Below are 14,797 nucleotides of genomic sequence, written 5' to 3'. Positions count from 1 at the left end.
ATTTACCAGCAGGAACCTGCACATTACCAGAGCCCCAAACAAGATGTCTGGGGGGATCCACAGTGCCCATGGGAAGGATGGGAGGGATCCAGACACCCTGGAGAGGAGCAGAGTAGGAGCAGAGGGATGTGGAGAGCAGTGGTACCCTGAGGGAGGAGCTTGGAGGGGACCAGAGCTGGAAAGAGAGGTCTGAGGGGGGTTGAGGGTGAAAACTTTGGTCTGGAGAGGGTGAGAGTGAGAGTGAGGGTTGAGGATGAAAAGTTTGGTCTGGAGAGCTCCAGTAGAAGGATCTGGAGGTGACTGGAGGACACTGAATCCCCCAACTGGTTTTGCAGCCTGGCTGGACTCCCACTTTCCTTGCACTGACCAGAATTTCCCCAATATTCCTCAGAATCTTTGATTTTGTTGACTTTTTCCTTATCTAGTCTTGTGTCACTGACAGTGAATCTGCAGTTCTTGTGATATTTACAGACAAAACAATCTTGCCTGGTGGAAAGAACGGGATGTGCTTATAGAAAACCTGAGCTCAACAGAGAGCTGACAGCTATTCTTTTTTTTTTATTATTTATAGAGCTGTGAAAATATTTAAACAGAAGGAAGGATTGGCTCTCTAATCCTGGGAGGTTTACAAGGCTGATTGTCAGTCAGAAGTCAGCATTGTCTTTTGTTTACCAGCTCCCTGATGTTCACAGGATTGTAGCACTTCCACTGCCTTCCCAGCAGTGCCCTGAAACGCAGCCCTTCTTCCTCCTGCGTGGCATGGAATCCCTGGTGGGTTGGAAGAGACCTTAAAGTCCATCTCATGCCACCCCTGCCATGGGCAGAGACACCTCCCACCAGCCCAGGGTGCTCCAGCCTGGCCTTTGACACTTCCAGGGATCCACTGGCAGCCACATCTTCTCTGGGCAAACTCTGCCAGGGCTTGCCCACCCTCACAGCCAGGAATTCCTTCCTAATCACCCTGTCATAATTCCCACTGAAGTGCTCAGCACCTTGTTCCTTTCTAGGCACTGGCAGAGTTGGAACTGTGGGACTGTCTATGTTTGTATGCACAGGATTTCCCTGGAGACAGCTCAGCTGCCTCCTTCTTTGCCCAGCCTTTGTCACCTACAACAACCAGCAGTTGTTTTGCAGGAGTTTCCAGGCCCATGATGGTCTGACTAGATCACCCAAACCACCTCACTGAGCCATTTGGAAGAGGACACAGTTTTGGTTTCTCTGGACAGAGCTCGTGGCAGTCCCACCATTCCCACCTGGTGCACGAGATGCTCCACAAATGCCTGTTGGCAAAATGACCCATTTCTGGCTGCCCAAACCACCAGCAGGCCAAAAGAACCCAAATTCCCCCACCATCCTTTCCCATCATAAAGTTCAGCCAATCTCTTTCACTTGAATGAAAGAAATGTGTGTCTTTCTTCCTTTTTTACTGATTTTCCCAAAAGGAAGTCGACGTTTGCTCCGAAGGGATGGAGAAGAAGGCACCTTGCAGCTGATTCCAGGAAAGCAAACCAGCAGATATTTCCTCTTGGCTCAGTGTGGTCCCAGTTAGTCCCCTTTTGGCCACACCCAGGCCAGGCCCAGCTGATTTCTGCCCTGGTGCAGGTGTATAAAGGATTGGTTGTTTCCCAGCCCTGCCAGTGCTGCAGAGATGGCAGGTAAGAGCAATCCCTTCTCATTTGAGTCCTGCAGTGGATATTTCTGGGGTGGATTCTGGGGCAGGGCTGAGCCCCAGGAGGTGGGAGGAGGAGAGCCTTGGGAGCTGGTGGTCCTTCCCACTTGCTTCTCCCCTGCTATATATTCAGTTCCTTGTGAGAGGGAGAACAGACAGTTTTTCTGCCTTGTGCAGCAACACCCTGCAATATAAAAATGCAAGAAATGAGCAGCTTTCAATCCCCAGGAAGGTGGTTGAAGGATTTCCACAGATAAATATAATACAACATCCCCTACAGTGAGAAATTCCTTAGTTCTTCCAAATTTTGTCTGTCTTTCCTGTTCCAAATGGTGCCTAAATTACTTAAACTAGAGCTAATTGCAACCTTTTGGCTAAAAATCTGCTTTCAGAGCAGGCTCTGGTGGGGGACACTGAGGAGGACAGATGGGGTGGATGATGTGGGAAAGGAGCAGAGGACATTTCAGGGAGCAGCAGGAGGACTAAGAGAGCAGGTTGGAGGCTGGAGGGGACAGATGGGGCAACCTTTGGTCGGTAGCAAGACCAAGAGGGCAGAGAGGGCTGTGTGGGGTCAACCTCCTTTCCACACACCACTTGTCCCAAAGGAGGACACCAACCCCAACACACCTTCCCAACCTTCTCCATCACTGCTGCTGGACTGTCCCTGGCTGCCTCCTCCTTGGCAGCTCCTCAGCCCAGTGTCCTGCAGGTCTCCCACCACAGGGATGGCCCTGTGTCCTGCCAGCCCCTCGGTGGGTCCTGCTGACAGACTGGCCAAAGGGCAGCTGTCCTTCATTCCTGGATCCTGACAGAGACACTCAACCCAAACCTCTCCTGACTCTCCAGCAAAGCCCTTCCCAGCCAGAGGATTTCTGTTGCCTTTCTCTGCAGGCACAAACCCAGGAATGACTCTCTTGGGATCCATCATCACTCTCTGCTTAGTTGGGGCTGTGGACTCCTCAGGGAATGGTGAGTTCATGTTTGTCCTGGGGCTGCTGCTGTGCTGGAGAGGCTGTGGATGGAAACTCAGCCTGAGCTCCCAGTGGGACACAGCTCTGATAAGGAATTGAGATATCCTGGACATGACCCACTGTCAATGGAGTCAATACCTGAGAAACTTCCCAAAGGAAATTCCCTATTTAACCAACAGCTTTCCCAAGTATGTGATTACCCCTTTATGACAGGGAATGTGAGTCAGACATCACATCTTTGGCTTCTTCTCTGCATTTATTGTTTCCTGTGAGAAGGGAACAGAGCTGGGAAGTGGCTGGAGCAGCAGGAGCAGCTGAGGGAGCTGGGGGGGCTCAGCCTGGAGAAAAGGAGGCTCAAGGGGGACCTTCTCACTCTCTGCAACTCCCTGACAGGTGGTGGAGTTCCCATCCCTGGAAGTGCTCAGAAAACCTGTGGATGTGCCACTTGAGGACATGGTACATGGCAGGGTACCCTCAATTTCTGCTTTTCTTCCTTTCTTTCACGAGCAGAGGTCTCCAAGGTGCTGTCAGACTCATCTCTCCTGAGCACCATCAGCGAGGCCAGGCAGAGGGTGGACACAGCTTATCTGCAGGCCCGAAGGAGGTGAGTCCCTTTTGCAGAAGGGCCCCAATAGTATAAGGAAATAAGATAAAATAGATGTGGTTTGTTCTGTTTTCCAAGGCATGTTTATTATGGAGAAGCCTCTGTGCAAGGACTCTCTTTGTTGGAGGGATCCTTTTGGCTGCATTCTGGTGTCCTGTCTCAGCCCCAGGGCCACCCAGCACCCCCCTGTTAGTCCTTCCTCACCTACAATACCACAGGCAGCTCCCACCAGTCCAGAGTGGTACAGCCATTCCAGACACAGGAAGTCCTCTCCTGGTTGCTGGAGTTGTGCCCCTCTCCAGGAGGACCACAGTTGTGCAGATGGACACCTTGCCATTCTTGGTGAAAGTCAAACCCCAGGTGTCCACCATGACTGACCCAGGCAGCAGGATGGTTTGGGAAAGGGTCTCCACCCACCCTGCAGAAGCAGCAAGACAGGGCCCAGGAGGAGAAGGAACAGGAGGTTGTCCCTCTGCTCACAAAATGCATCTTGAGACACTCTAAATGTGAAATCTTACCCAGTCACAATTCACTGGTCTGGATTGCCACATGACAGAACAAAATTTATTGAGACAAGGAAATACTGAAGACTTGAAGTTGGGGTTCCCAGGGGTTTGTTTGCCCAGATCATCTGAGCTGACGTGCTGAGGCACAGAACAAGGTGGGCAGAGCCTGCCTGAGGCCCAGCAGTGGTCACAGCTCATTAACACCCAGCCCAGCCTGCCAAAGGAGGTCTGGTTTCAGAGAAGGCACCTCATGGGGCTCTTTTCTGTTCAGCTTGAAGAGGAAGCTGAAGGAGGACCTTGCCAGCCCAATGGATTTGCTGAAGCACCTGAAAGACCCTGTAGGAAGAACCAGATCTGCAGTCCGAGCTGCTGATTACATGGAAACCACTCTGAAACTCCTCCAGAGGAAGCTGCATCTCTCTGGCAAATGGAGATTCAATGTCACAGGTAAGGTGGTTTGGGGGCAAAATGTCTTAAAAACAGCCAAGAGCAGAAAATGCTCTTGAAAAATCTTAAAACCAGCCAAGATCAGAACATGGGCCACAGCAGGAATGTCAGGGAGCAGCTCTGCCATGACCCAAATACTGGGGGTAAAACCACTCCCCACAACAGCCCTTGGGGGGTAGAGGCAGAGCAGAGCCCTGGCTGTTTAATCATCATCTTTGGCATCATCTCCTACCTCTGGTGATAAAAACAAGCTCACAATGAGCGTGATAATCCTGGGACAAACTCTCTTACTGCCAGGAAACTCTGACCAGTGAGAGCCATCCATCTCCCACTTGTGGTCCTCACACCTGGGTTGCACCACTCTCCAAACTCATTGTTTCATTCCCAGCCTGTGATAAAACCTGAGGGTGCTCCTCATATGCCCCTGGAATGTTGTTCCATGCCCACCCAGCTCCCCTAGCCCAGAGGTGAGAGCTGATCCCCAGAAGGGTTTAGGCACTGAAGGAACAATCCAAATCCAGATGTTGCATATCCAGCAGCTCTCCCTCAGCTGATTCAAACCCTCACCTGGAACACCAGGAAGCTAAAACAGCAAGGAAAAGAGTGGGATCAGCTGTTACTTTAGGTGGTTTCTCTTGCAGACCTACTCAGCAGAAAGCAGGAGGAGATGATCTTCAGAGGCACCGGCTGTGATGCTCAGACCCGATCCATTAAATGCCCAAAGGAGGACGTTTACAGGACCATCACTGGGGAGTGCAACAACAGGTGGGGCTCGGGGGTGGCCAAGGAGGCTCTCAGGTCCACACTCTGGCCCAGGGCAGGTGGCTTTGCATCATCTGTGAAGGTGTTTTTCACCAGGGCAAGAGGAGTGAAACGCTCAGTTTAGTGGTGTCTGTAACAGAGGGGTCATGGTGTCATTTCTGAAAGATCTCAGCTTTGGGCCCACTGGGGTGCAAAGTGTTAGTCTGCTCCAAGGCTGGTGATGTCTGGAATGCTGACAGGGTTTGCTCTCCTGGCTGTGCTGCAGGAAACACCCTCAGCTGGGCTCCTCCAACCGCGCGCTCGCTCGTTGGCTCCCGGCGGAGTACGAGGATGGGGTGGCTGTTCCCAGGGGAGCCACGGAGGGCAGGAGCTACAATGGATTCCCACTCCCCCTGGTGAGACCCACAGGGTGGACACTGCCCCCACTGCACCCATCAGAGGGGCAACATCTGCAGTGTAAATGGTTGGGGTTTGACCTCAGGAGCTGATTTGAGGCTGGTTTTTCACCAGTGAGTTATGGCTTGGGGTGATGTGTTTGGCTGGAGACAGACAGGAGCAAAAAGGTTGGGAACACTTCACTAAGAGGTTTCCAAAGTGCACATTCCAGGGATTGCTGCAGGCAACACCTGCAGCTCAGGTGCACCGGGAGCTCTGTACCAACCACAAGGCTGGGGTGTTCCTCAGCCACCTCCTTGACTTTCTGGATGTGTGCAGGAGCAAGTCCCAGCTGTAAGAGGAGATCCATGAAACTGGATTTGGCTGAAGGACTCACAGTCAAGAGGGTGCTACTTATAACATCTGTTTGGACAGAGCTGGAGAGTTAATGGGTCTGTTTATTGCCATAGTTAACCCTTATGAGATTATCTGAGATCATCTTGTGCATGATCCACAACTACCTGAAAGGAGGTCTTGGAGAGGTGGGACTTGGCCTCTTGTCCCAGGTAACAAGTGACAGGACAAGAGGAAACGGCCCCAGGTCACCCCAGGGGAGGTTCAGGTTGGATATGAGGAAAATTTTCTTCACTGAGACAGTGGTTAAGCATTGGAACAGGATTCCCAGGGAGGTGGTGGAGTCACCATCCCTGGAAGTGTTCGGAAAACCAGCAGACATGGCACTTTGATCTGGTTTAGTGGACATGGGGGATGTTTGGTTAAAGGTTGGACTTGGTGACCTTGGAGGTCTTTTCCAGCCTGAAAGCTTGGGTGGTTTGGTGGTTCTGAGGTCTCCCAGGGGGTGTTTCAGAGCTGAAGTCACCGTGGCAGGGACAGTCACACACCTTCTCCCTCCGCTTTGCCGCAGGTACGAAAGGTGTCCAACGAAATCGCTCACACGGCCAACAAGGACATCACTGCAGACCAGGAGCTCTCTCTGGTCTTCATGCACTGGGGCCAGTGGGTCAACCACGACATAGACCTGGCCCCTGCCAGTGGAGAAGGAGCCAGCCTGGAGCTGCTATGCCACACTGACTGTGCCTTCAAGCCCCCCTGCTTCCCCATCAAGGTATGGTGCCCCTCCCTCCCTCCCTGGCTCTCATGAGGCAGCCAAACTGAAGCCACACGACCCTCTGAGGCCCAATGCTGTTTGTTGGCCACAGTTCCCCCCCGATGACCCACGGTGGGCAGGCCCTGGCACCTGCATGCCCTTTGTGCGCTCGGCGCCCGCCTGTGGCCCCGTGGTGTCCCCGCGGGAGCAGCTCAACGCCGCCACCTCCTTCATCGATGCCAGCACCTTGTATGGCAGTGACAATGCCCTGGCCAGGAGCCTGAGGAACCTCACGGGCCAGCTGGGCCTCATGGCCACCAACCAGGACTTCACAGACTCGGGGCTGGAGCTGCTGCCCTTCGAGAACGTCACCAGCAGCGTTTGTGTCCTCACCAACCGCAGCGCCAACATCCCCTGTTTTAAAGCAGGTAAAGTGCAGCTCTGGGGTTGGTCTCAAAGTCATAATCACAGAATCAACTGGGTTGGAAAAGACCTCTGAGATCATTGAGTCCAACCCTTGACCCAGCACCATCTTGCCTACCAGACCATGGCACTGAGTGCCACATCCAGTCTCCTAAACACCTCCAGGGACAGTGAACCCACCACCTCCCTGGGCAGCCCTTTCCAGTGTCTGATCCCTCCCTTTGTAAAGAGCTTCTTCCTAATGTCCAACCTCAACCTCAGGTCTCTGTATTTAGATGAGGCACTTCAAGATGTGGTTGTAAAAGGTGAAAGGCACAGGACTCTCTCCCAAATAAAAATGAAAAAAATCAAGGAAAAATTGATTAAAAACATTATAACTCTTTCGGGAAATTAAAATATTTTTAGCAAATCATCCTCCTTTTATAAAGTCTTTTCAAAGGCAGGAGAATTTTTCAATAGAAATTTTCGATAGAATAACCACCAGTGCTTGAAACTTCTCAGAGACCTTTTTACTCCTGCCTAGAATTCACTCTTCAGGAACTGAATGTCACTTGTCAGCCTGTCAGTGCTGAAAGTTGGGGCTGTTCAGCCTGGAGAAGGGAAGGTTGTGTGGAGACCTCAGCAGCCTTCCAGGTTCTGAAGGGTCTACAAGGAAGCCAGAAAAGGAGTAGCAGCTTAAAACTGAAAAAGGGGAAATTTAGGTTAGATGTGTGGAAGAAAGTCCCTCCTGTGAGGGTGGGCAGGCCCTGGCACAGGTTGGGCAGAGAAGCTGTGGCTGCCCCATCCCTGGGAGTGTCCAAGGCCAGGTTGGACATGAGAAGAGCTCCTTGCTGAGTGAGGAGATGCTCAGTACTTCTTCCATCAGGTCTCAGAGAGTTTTCACTGCATCCTCTTCAGTTTTCGTGGAATTTCAGTCTTGTTTGGGTCAGAAGAGACCTTAAAGCTCATCTGGTTCCACCCCTGACATGGGCAGGGACACCTTCCACCAGCCCAGGTTGCTTCAAGCCCTGTCCAACCTGGCCTTGGACACTCCCAGGGATGGGGCAGCCACAGCTTCTCTGCCCAACCTGTGCCAGGGCCTGCCCACCCTCCTCCTCTGCTGGGGGCCCATCCACAGACCTCTCAGAGGAGTTGACAACCTGGATGAACTGAGACAAACTTTTCAACCCAGACACCCACAGTGCTGATACAACAGCAGGTTGTAGCTTTGTGGTGTGAAAGGAGACACTTCCAGCTCCTTCACCACCATGTGCAATGTAACTTAAATTGCTCCAATGGTTTTGGGTAAATGGTTTGTACAGAGACTGGTTTTTTTCTGGAATGAAAAGCTTGGCATGAATCCTGGGAAGCTCCACCATAAGCATGAACACCACCAGCTGTTCCTCCTCTGTCCCAGCACAGAAAGCTGCTGCTGGGATGGAAAGCCATGGCCAAAGTCCCCAAGGCATTTCCCTTCCAGGTGACAAACGTGTGACGGAAAACCTGGGGCTGACTGCAATGCACACCCTGTTCCTGAGGGAGCACAACCGCCTGGCCAGGGCCCTGAGGGCCTTAAACCCCCACTGGGATGGAGAAAAGCTCTACCAGGAGAGCAGGAAGATTGTGATTGCCATCAACCAGGTATGGGCACTGCTGGTCACCCACACGCTTGGGAGCGGCTTCTCCTCCAGGGAAAGGAGGACAACTGGGCTCTGCTGAAGGAGGGGCTGGAAATTGTGAGTAAGGGTGGTCTGAGACAGCGTGGATTGACCTTGTATTTAATGTATGAATTATTTACTATGGTAAATAACTTTGTGTTTTTAAAATAGTTTTCTTATGCCAAACTCATGCCATTGCTACAGTTCATTTCCAGAAGATCTCAGTGGGCTCTGCTGCAGAGTCCATGTCCATGCTCTGCACTTTGGTGGCATTTCTGCTGACAGTTCCATGATTGTGGGATTATAAACTCTCCTAGGACAGCTGAGCAGCCAGGTGGTTCTGCACATGGCAGAAGATAAACTCAGCCTCTGATCCCTTGTTGAAGAAGGAAATGATTTTCTCTGTAGAAAGCAGAAACTGAATAATGTTCCCAGGTTATTGTTGCAAACAGGATTTTTGACCAGCCAAAGTTAGTTGTATTTCTTTGGGATGTCCCCTTTGGGTTTCCAGATTTCAGTCAGGTTTTAACAGGTGACTCCTTTTGGCAGAGCTGATGTTTGCTGATTGGTCTCACTGTCAGGCCCAGAAGTTCTCCTCTCCCTCACCTCTCCACTGAAGTGTTGCTGCCCTCAGGAATTCAGCCCACACACAGCTGAGATGTGCACTTTAAACCTGGGGGCAGCACTTGGCAAAGAAATGAGCATTTTTTATATGTCTTCTTTTATTAAATTCTTTATTTGCCAAGAACCAGTCACAGCTTAACATCCAAGACAAGCTCCTATCAAAATGTGGCAAAGGATTAGAAAGCCAGTCAGAGTTTTACAGCCACAGAATGTGTAAGATGTCGTGCATATTATTGGGAACAGGAGGTTTTTATGAGGACTAATTGATTTGACAATCATGAAAGAGTTTGGGTCTGAAACATTAATAAGAAATATCTCAAAGTGCACTTGGAACTGGTCCTGTGACAGTTGGATGGGATGGTCCTTGTGGGTTGTACACGTGGGGCTGGTCCTGTGAGAGTTGGATGGGATGGTCCTTGTGGGTCATACACTTGGGGCTGGTCCTGTGCAGGGCTGAGGGTTGCACTGAGTGGTCCTTGTGGGTCATACACTTGGGACTGGTCCTGTGACAGTTGGATGGGATGGTCCTTGTGGGTCATACACTTGGGACTGGTCCTGTGACAGTTGGATGGGATGGTCCTTGTGGGTCATACACTTGGGACTGGTCCTGTGACAGTTGGATGGGATGGTCCTTGTGGGTCATACACTTGGGACTGGTCCTGTGAGAGTTGGATGGAATGGTCCTTGTGGGTCATACACTTGGGGCTGGTCCTGTGCAGGGCTGAGGGTTGGATGGGATGGTCTTTGTGGGTTGTACACTTGGGACTGGTCCTGTGCAGGGCTGAGGGTTGGATGGGATGGTCCTTGTGGGTCCCTTCCAGCTCAGCACCTTCTGTGGTTCTGTGACCTGTGAACTTGCTGTGCCTTTGTGCTCTCTCAGATAATCACCTACAGGGATTACCTGCCCCTTCTGCTCGGCGAGGAGACCAGCAGGTGGCTCCCCTCCTACACTGGCTACAAGGAGGACGTGGATCCCTCAGCCTCCAACGTTTTTTCCCTGGTGTTCCGATTTGGTCACACCTCAGTGCCACCTTTTGTGCTCCGTTTGGATGAGAATTTTCAGCCTTTGGGGTCCTTCTCCCATGTCCATCTTCGTCGGACCTTTTGTGCTCCGTGGAGAATTATAATGGAAGGTAAGAATGGGGGTGGGTGGGGACTATCCTGGTGGGGTCCTGGTGGAGGTCAGCTGGTCAGACACAGAGAGTCACAGAATCATGAAGGCTGGAAAAGGCCTCCAAGTTCATCAAGTCCAACTTTTGACCCATCACCACCTTGTCACCCACACCAGAGCACTGAGTGCCACGTCCAAGTCATTCCTTGAGCCCATCCCAGCTTTGTTCAGATGGTGCAGCTGCACAGAAGGGACCATCAAAGCTACACCTTGGCTCAAAAACCTTCTCTTGGTTTGCAATGGCTGCAGGAGGCATCGACCCCCTGGTCAGGGGCATGCTGGTGGCTCATTCAAAGCTGATGAAACAGAACCAGCTGCTCGTGGAGGAGCTCCAGAACCACCTCTTTGAGCAGACAGAGGCCATGGGGCTGGATTTAGCAGCCATGAACATGCAACGGGGAAGAGACCATGGCCTTCCAGGTAAGGAGGGACAGCTCCACACCTCTGAGCAGTGCCAGGCTTTGCCCTGCTCTCTGTGGCAGCTCCAGGAGGGTACTGAACTTTTTCCATACCAGTGGGAAGAAACAGTGCCTGGATTTGGGGGTGAAGGATGGGTGGACAGCCAAACTCAGGGAATGAAACATCTCTGCATTACAGAACTTTCAGACAAGGACAAAAGGCTTGGAAAACAAAATGATAGTTGGGACAATGTGTTGGAGAAGGGGCAGACAATGGGGTGCTGCAAAGAGAGAGCACATGGGACACAGATGGTACAGGCACAGTGACCAAGTGCAGCTTTCATGTGGCCTTAGACAGGCCACCAGTGGTTTGTTCTTTGCCCATCAGTGCTTATCTGGTGGCTCCTGCCAGCCCAGGGCTCTGAGCAGAGGGAGTTGCCCCCACAGGTGTGACAGGTGAATGGATGCTCTTGGGTTAAACACAACCAAGTGCTGCTCTTTTCTGACCTTTAACCCCAGAAATTCTGCCTCCCAAAGCTGCATTCACCCTCAGCACCAGAGAGCTCTGCCCAACAGGACAAGCCTGTACACACAAGGACAACCCAAACTGTTAGTTTAGTGTGGACATACACAAAGGACCTTGGGCAATGTGACATTCGTGGTAACTTCTAGACAAGAGCATCTTCCAGATCCTTTAGAAGAAGCAGACACTGCCCATGGGCCGAGGGGTCCTGAGCCAAGAGAGATGGTGGGGGAATGTGGTGGTGGGTCCTGGGCAGCTGCTGCTCCTGCTCTTGCAGGTTACAATGCCTGGAGGGGCTTCTGTGCCCTCTCCCAACCCCAGACTGAAGAAGAACTCTCGGAGGTGCTCAACAATCCCCAGCTGGCCAGGAAGCTCCTGGGTGTGTACGGGACACCAGACAACATCGACCTGTGGCTGGGGGTGGTGGCAGAGCCGCCGGTTCCCGGGGGCAGGATCGGGCCCACCGGGGCCTGCATCATCGGCAGCCAGTTCTGGAAACTGCGCTTTGGGGACAGGTGAGGGCCAACATTCCCCAGGGCACTGCTGAGGGAGGGAAGTGCTGCCATTCCATGGGCCTCAGGAATCCAGCCCAGGGTTCCCAGCAAGGCCCATCCCTCCAGATCCAGGGCCTGAGGAGCACCAGCTGCAGCCTGGGCAATCTGCAGAAGTCTCTGCCTGAGGTGACATTTGCTCTCAGGTCACAGAGATGCTGCCTGGAAGATCTGGCCATCCTGGAGACACCTTTTTCCAAGGGGCTGTGCTTTCTGCCTGGGGGATCAAGGTGGATCTGAGCAGAGACACACCTTGGTCAGGTTCCCATCTTGACAAGTAACCAAAGACCATAAACAGCTTCTGAAAATATCATTGCAGGTTCTTGTGGGAGAGCCCAGGGGTTTTCACTCCCCAACAGCAGCAAGAACTGAGCAAAATCACACTGGCAAAGTTGTTCTGTGACAATACTCGGATCCAAAAGGTACCCAGGGATGTGTTCAGGGCCAACAGTTACCCAGAGGACTTCACTGACTGCCAAGAGATCGACCCATTTGACCTCTCACCCTGGAAGGAGGAGAGGCACAAAAGGTATCAGTGCTCTGAGGCCTGTCAAAGATAATAAATTCCCTACACCATCCCCTCCACGCCCCCAGAAAATAAAAGAATTAAGGTTTCCATGGTGACTCTGCCCCCAAAGAGATGATGACCAGCTCAGACAGGACTGGAGGCAGAGGGGCTGTTGGATGGGCCTCCATACCTTTCATCATCCTTTATTAGCCCACCTCTTCCTGTTCAACTAGGTGGGAAATCCCTGGAAATCCAATCTGGCCCTTGTGCAGGTGTCCTTCTGTAATAAATTCCAGGACAAACAGAGTCTCACCTCACAGGGAAGGTGTCCCTGAAAAAAATCAGCTGGAATTAGTCAGTCTTCTCCAAGTCTCTGCTCTTCCCTTGCTTTCCTTAAAGCTTTGAAGCATTTCAAGGCTTATCTGGAGTAGTTTTGACTCTGTGTGGTCTCACAGACCAGCAGTTTAACACACACAGAGTCAGAAATTATGATGTGCCACAGTAGAAGTGTCTTCATCTGAGAGATGTGGAACTCACTGTGTCCTCCTGCACTGTCACCTTTGGCATGGGCTGGCCCAGCTGAAAATGATGTGGGAGGACAGAGACTTGCAGAGTGGACTGGATTAGGTATTTTTTTCCTTCTGAAAACCCATTGATAGATGATCACAGTCCCTGGGGATCTCCTGCTCTGTCCTTCTGCAAGGCACAGATCATGAAGCATCTCCAGGAAGTTCCTGCACTGAGTCTGAGTAACTGTTTGAGGGAAACACTTTTGTTTAAAACATATTTCCATACAATGATGGCTAAATTATGGTGACTTCAGCCCATTCTTCAGGAGCTGAGTGCAGTTTGCCTTCTCTTTAAACAGCATTGTCTCATTTCTTTTATTGTCATAGTCTCATGGTCACTAAAATGTGCTGAGCTGCTTCCTGGGGCTCTTTTATCACCAGCCTGGGAGGAAGTCAAAGTGTTTTCAGAACCTGCTTTGTAACCCTGAGAGAGTGAAATTCCAGGGTGTCAAAAGCATCTTCTGAAAGTTTAACCTTTTCAAGCACCAAGAAATTGCCCCCAAGCCCCTCAACCTGCAGGCTCTGACCCCACCAGAACTCCCTGAGGGTGAGGGTGGGATCACCAAGGGCTCAGAGCTGCAAAGATTCAGGGATGGCAAAAATGGGGGGGAAATAAAGTGGCCAGGAAGGACTTTCTGTCTCTCAGCAACTTTTTCTGCTTCATTGACAGCTTCTAGTGCTGCCCATCAGGCCAGTGCTGGAAAGCCCTGATGGTGGCCCCGAGCTGCTCCTGGGACAATCCTGCTGGCCATCAGGCTGTCCTGGCTGCTGTGGCCTGAACCTCAGCTCGTGGTTTCCCCCAGAGGAGCTCAACACTATGGCAACTGTTTTATTTCCTGTAAGGTGATCTTTCTATCATTTATTTCTAAAACCTTCCAGTACTGCAAGCCTTCAGATGGAAGGGCAATGGCATTTTATTTCTGTTGCCCTGAAAAATTGCTCAGGGGTTTTATGACTCTCTAAAAACATAATAAAGACAAATTTTACACTTCCCATCCTGAAGGGGTGTCAAACCTGGAGGCTGGAGGTGCTTGCACTTCAAAATCGAATCCCTTTTCCTTTGTACCTGCTCAGAAATGATCAAGTTCATGCAATCTTTTTCAAAACGTTCCTGATCAACTTGTTTTGCACAAGAGCAGAAGCTGTTCAGGCTCTTCCTGGGCAGATTTGCCTCTCTGAGGACACTGGGGAGTGGCAGCTGTGCCTGGAAGTCCAGAGACAGATTTTCTATCAATCCTGCCATGCCCCTCCGTGGTTTGGGTGCTCTTGGCACTAATAAATCCCATCATGTGCACTCACCTCCCCTTGGCATCAGTGACAGGCTGGGGCAGAGGGGCTGGAAAGCTGCAAAGGCCCTGGGGGTGCTGCCCAACAGCAGCTGAACAGGAGCCCCGCTGTGCCCAGGTGGGCAAGAAGGCCAAGGGCACCTGGGCTGTGCCAGCCGTGGTGTGGCAGCAGGGCCAGGGCAGTGGCTGAAAGCAAAATCTTGGGTTGCCTCAAAGGAAGGCTAAAAATGCCAAAGAAATCACCAAGCCCTGCAGACATGAAAGGGCTTTAATTCCCCTCTTCCAGAGCTGCCTCGGGCTCCTCCCAAATCCTCCCCACACAGAGGGTGGGGGATGGCAGTGCCTTCCCCAGAGGGTGTTCCCAGGGGATGGGGCAGCCCCGAACCCCAAGGCAGCCACTTCCTCAGGCAGGAGGAGAAATGGCTCCAGCCTGTTGGCTCTGAGTGGGAAAAGGTGATGATCACAGGAAGGCTCCAGCTCTGCCAGGGGTCCAGCTGGAGGGACGTTCCCATGGTCATGAGGACAGGACTGTCCAGCTGCCCTTTGTGTGTCTGTCCATGCAGGTGGCACAGTGCCCTGGAAGGGACATGGCAACCCTCTCACCACCTCCACTTGGAAGCTTCTCTTCCGTGGTGGATGTTTTGCCTGTCTCTGGTATGTCAGGG

General features: G+C 51.8%; 1 protein-coding gene across 1 annotated transcript; it reads left to right on the top strand.

Annotated features, from left to right (window-relative positions):
• Positions 1-2,574: 2,574 nt before the first annotated feature.
• On the top strand, positions 2,575-13,523 carry LOC139681718 (myeloperoxidase-like). The gene is made up of 13 exons (XM_071575352.1): positions 2,575-2,638; positions 3,148-3,244; positions 4,022-4,197; positions 4,839-4,962; positions 5,225-5,354; positions 6,260-6,460; positions 6,555-6,870; positions 8,325-8,485; positions 10,007-10,259; positions 10,547-10,717; positions 11,496-11,733; positions 12,089-12,298; positions 13,517-13,523. Exons 1-13 carry the CDS (start codon positions 2,575-2,577, stop codon positions 13,521-13,523), a joined length of 2,148 nt encoding a protein of 715 aa, XP_071431453.1.
• Positions 13,524-14,797: the final 1,274 nt, after the last annotated feature.

The sequence above is a fragment of the Pithys albifrons genome, chromosome 21 (genome assembly GCF_047495875.1).
Source record: "Pithys albifrons albifrons isolate INPA30051 chromosome 21, PitAlb_v1, whole genome shotgun sequence".
NCBI lineage: Eukaryota > Metazoa > Chordata > Aves > Passeriformes > Thamnophilidae > Pithys > Pithys albifrons.
Note: the sequence above shows the minus strand (reverse complement) of the source record. Positions and strands in the feature narration are given on the sequence as shown.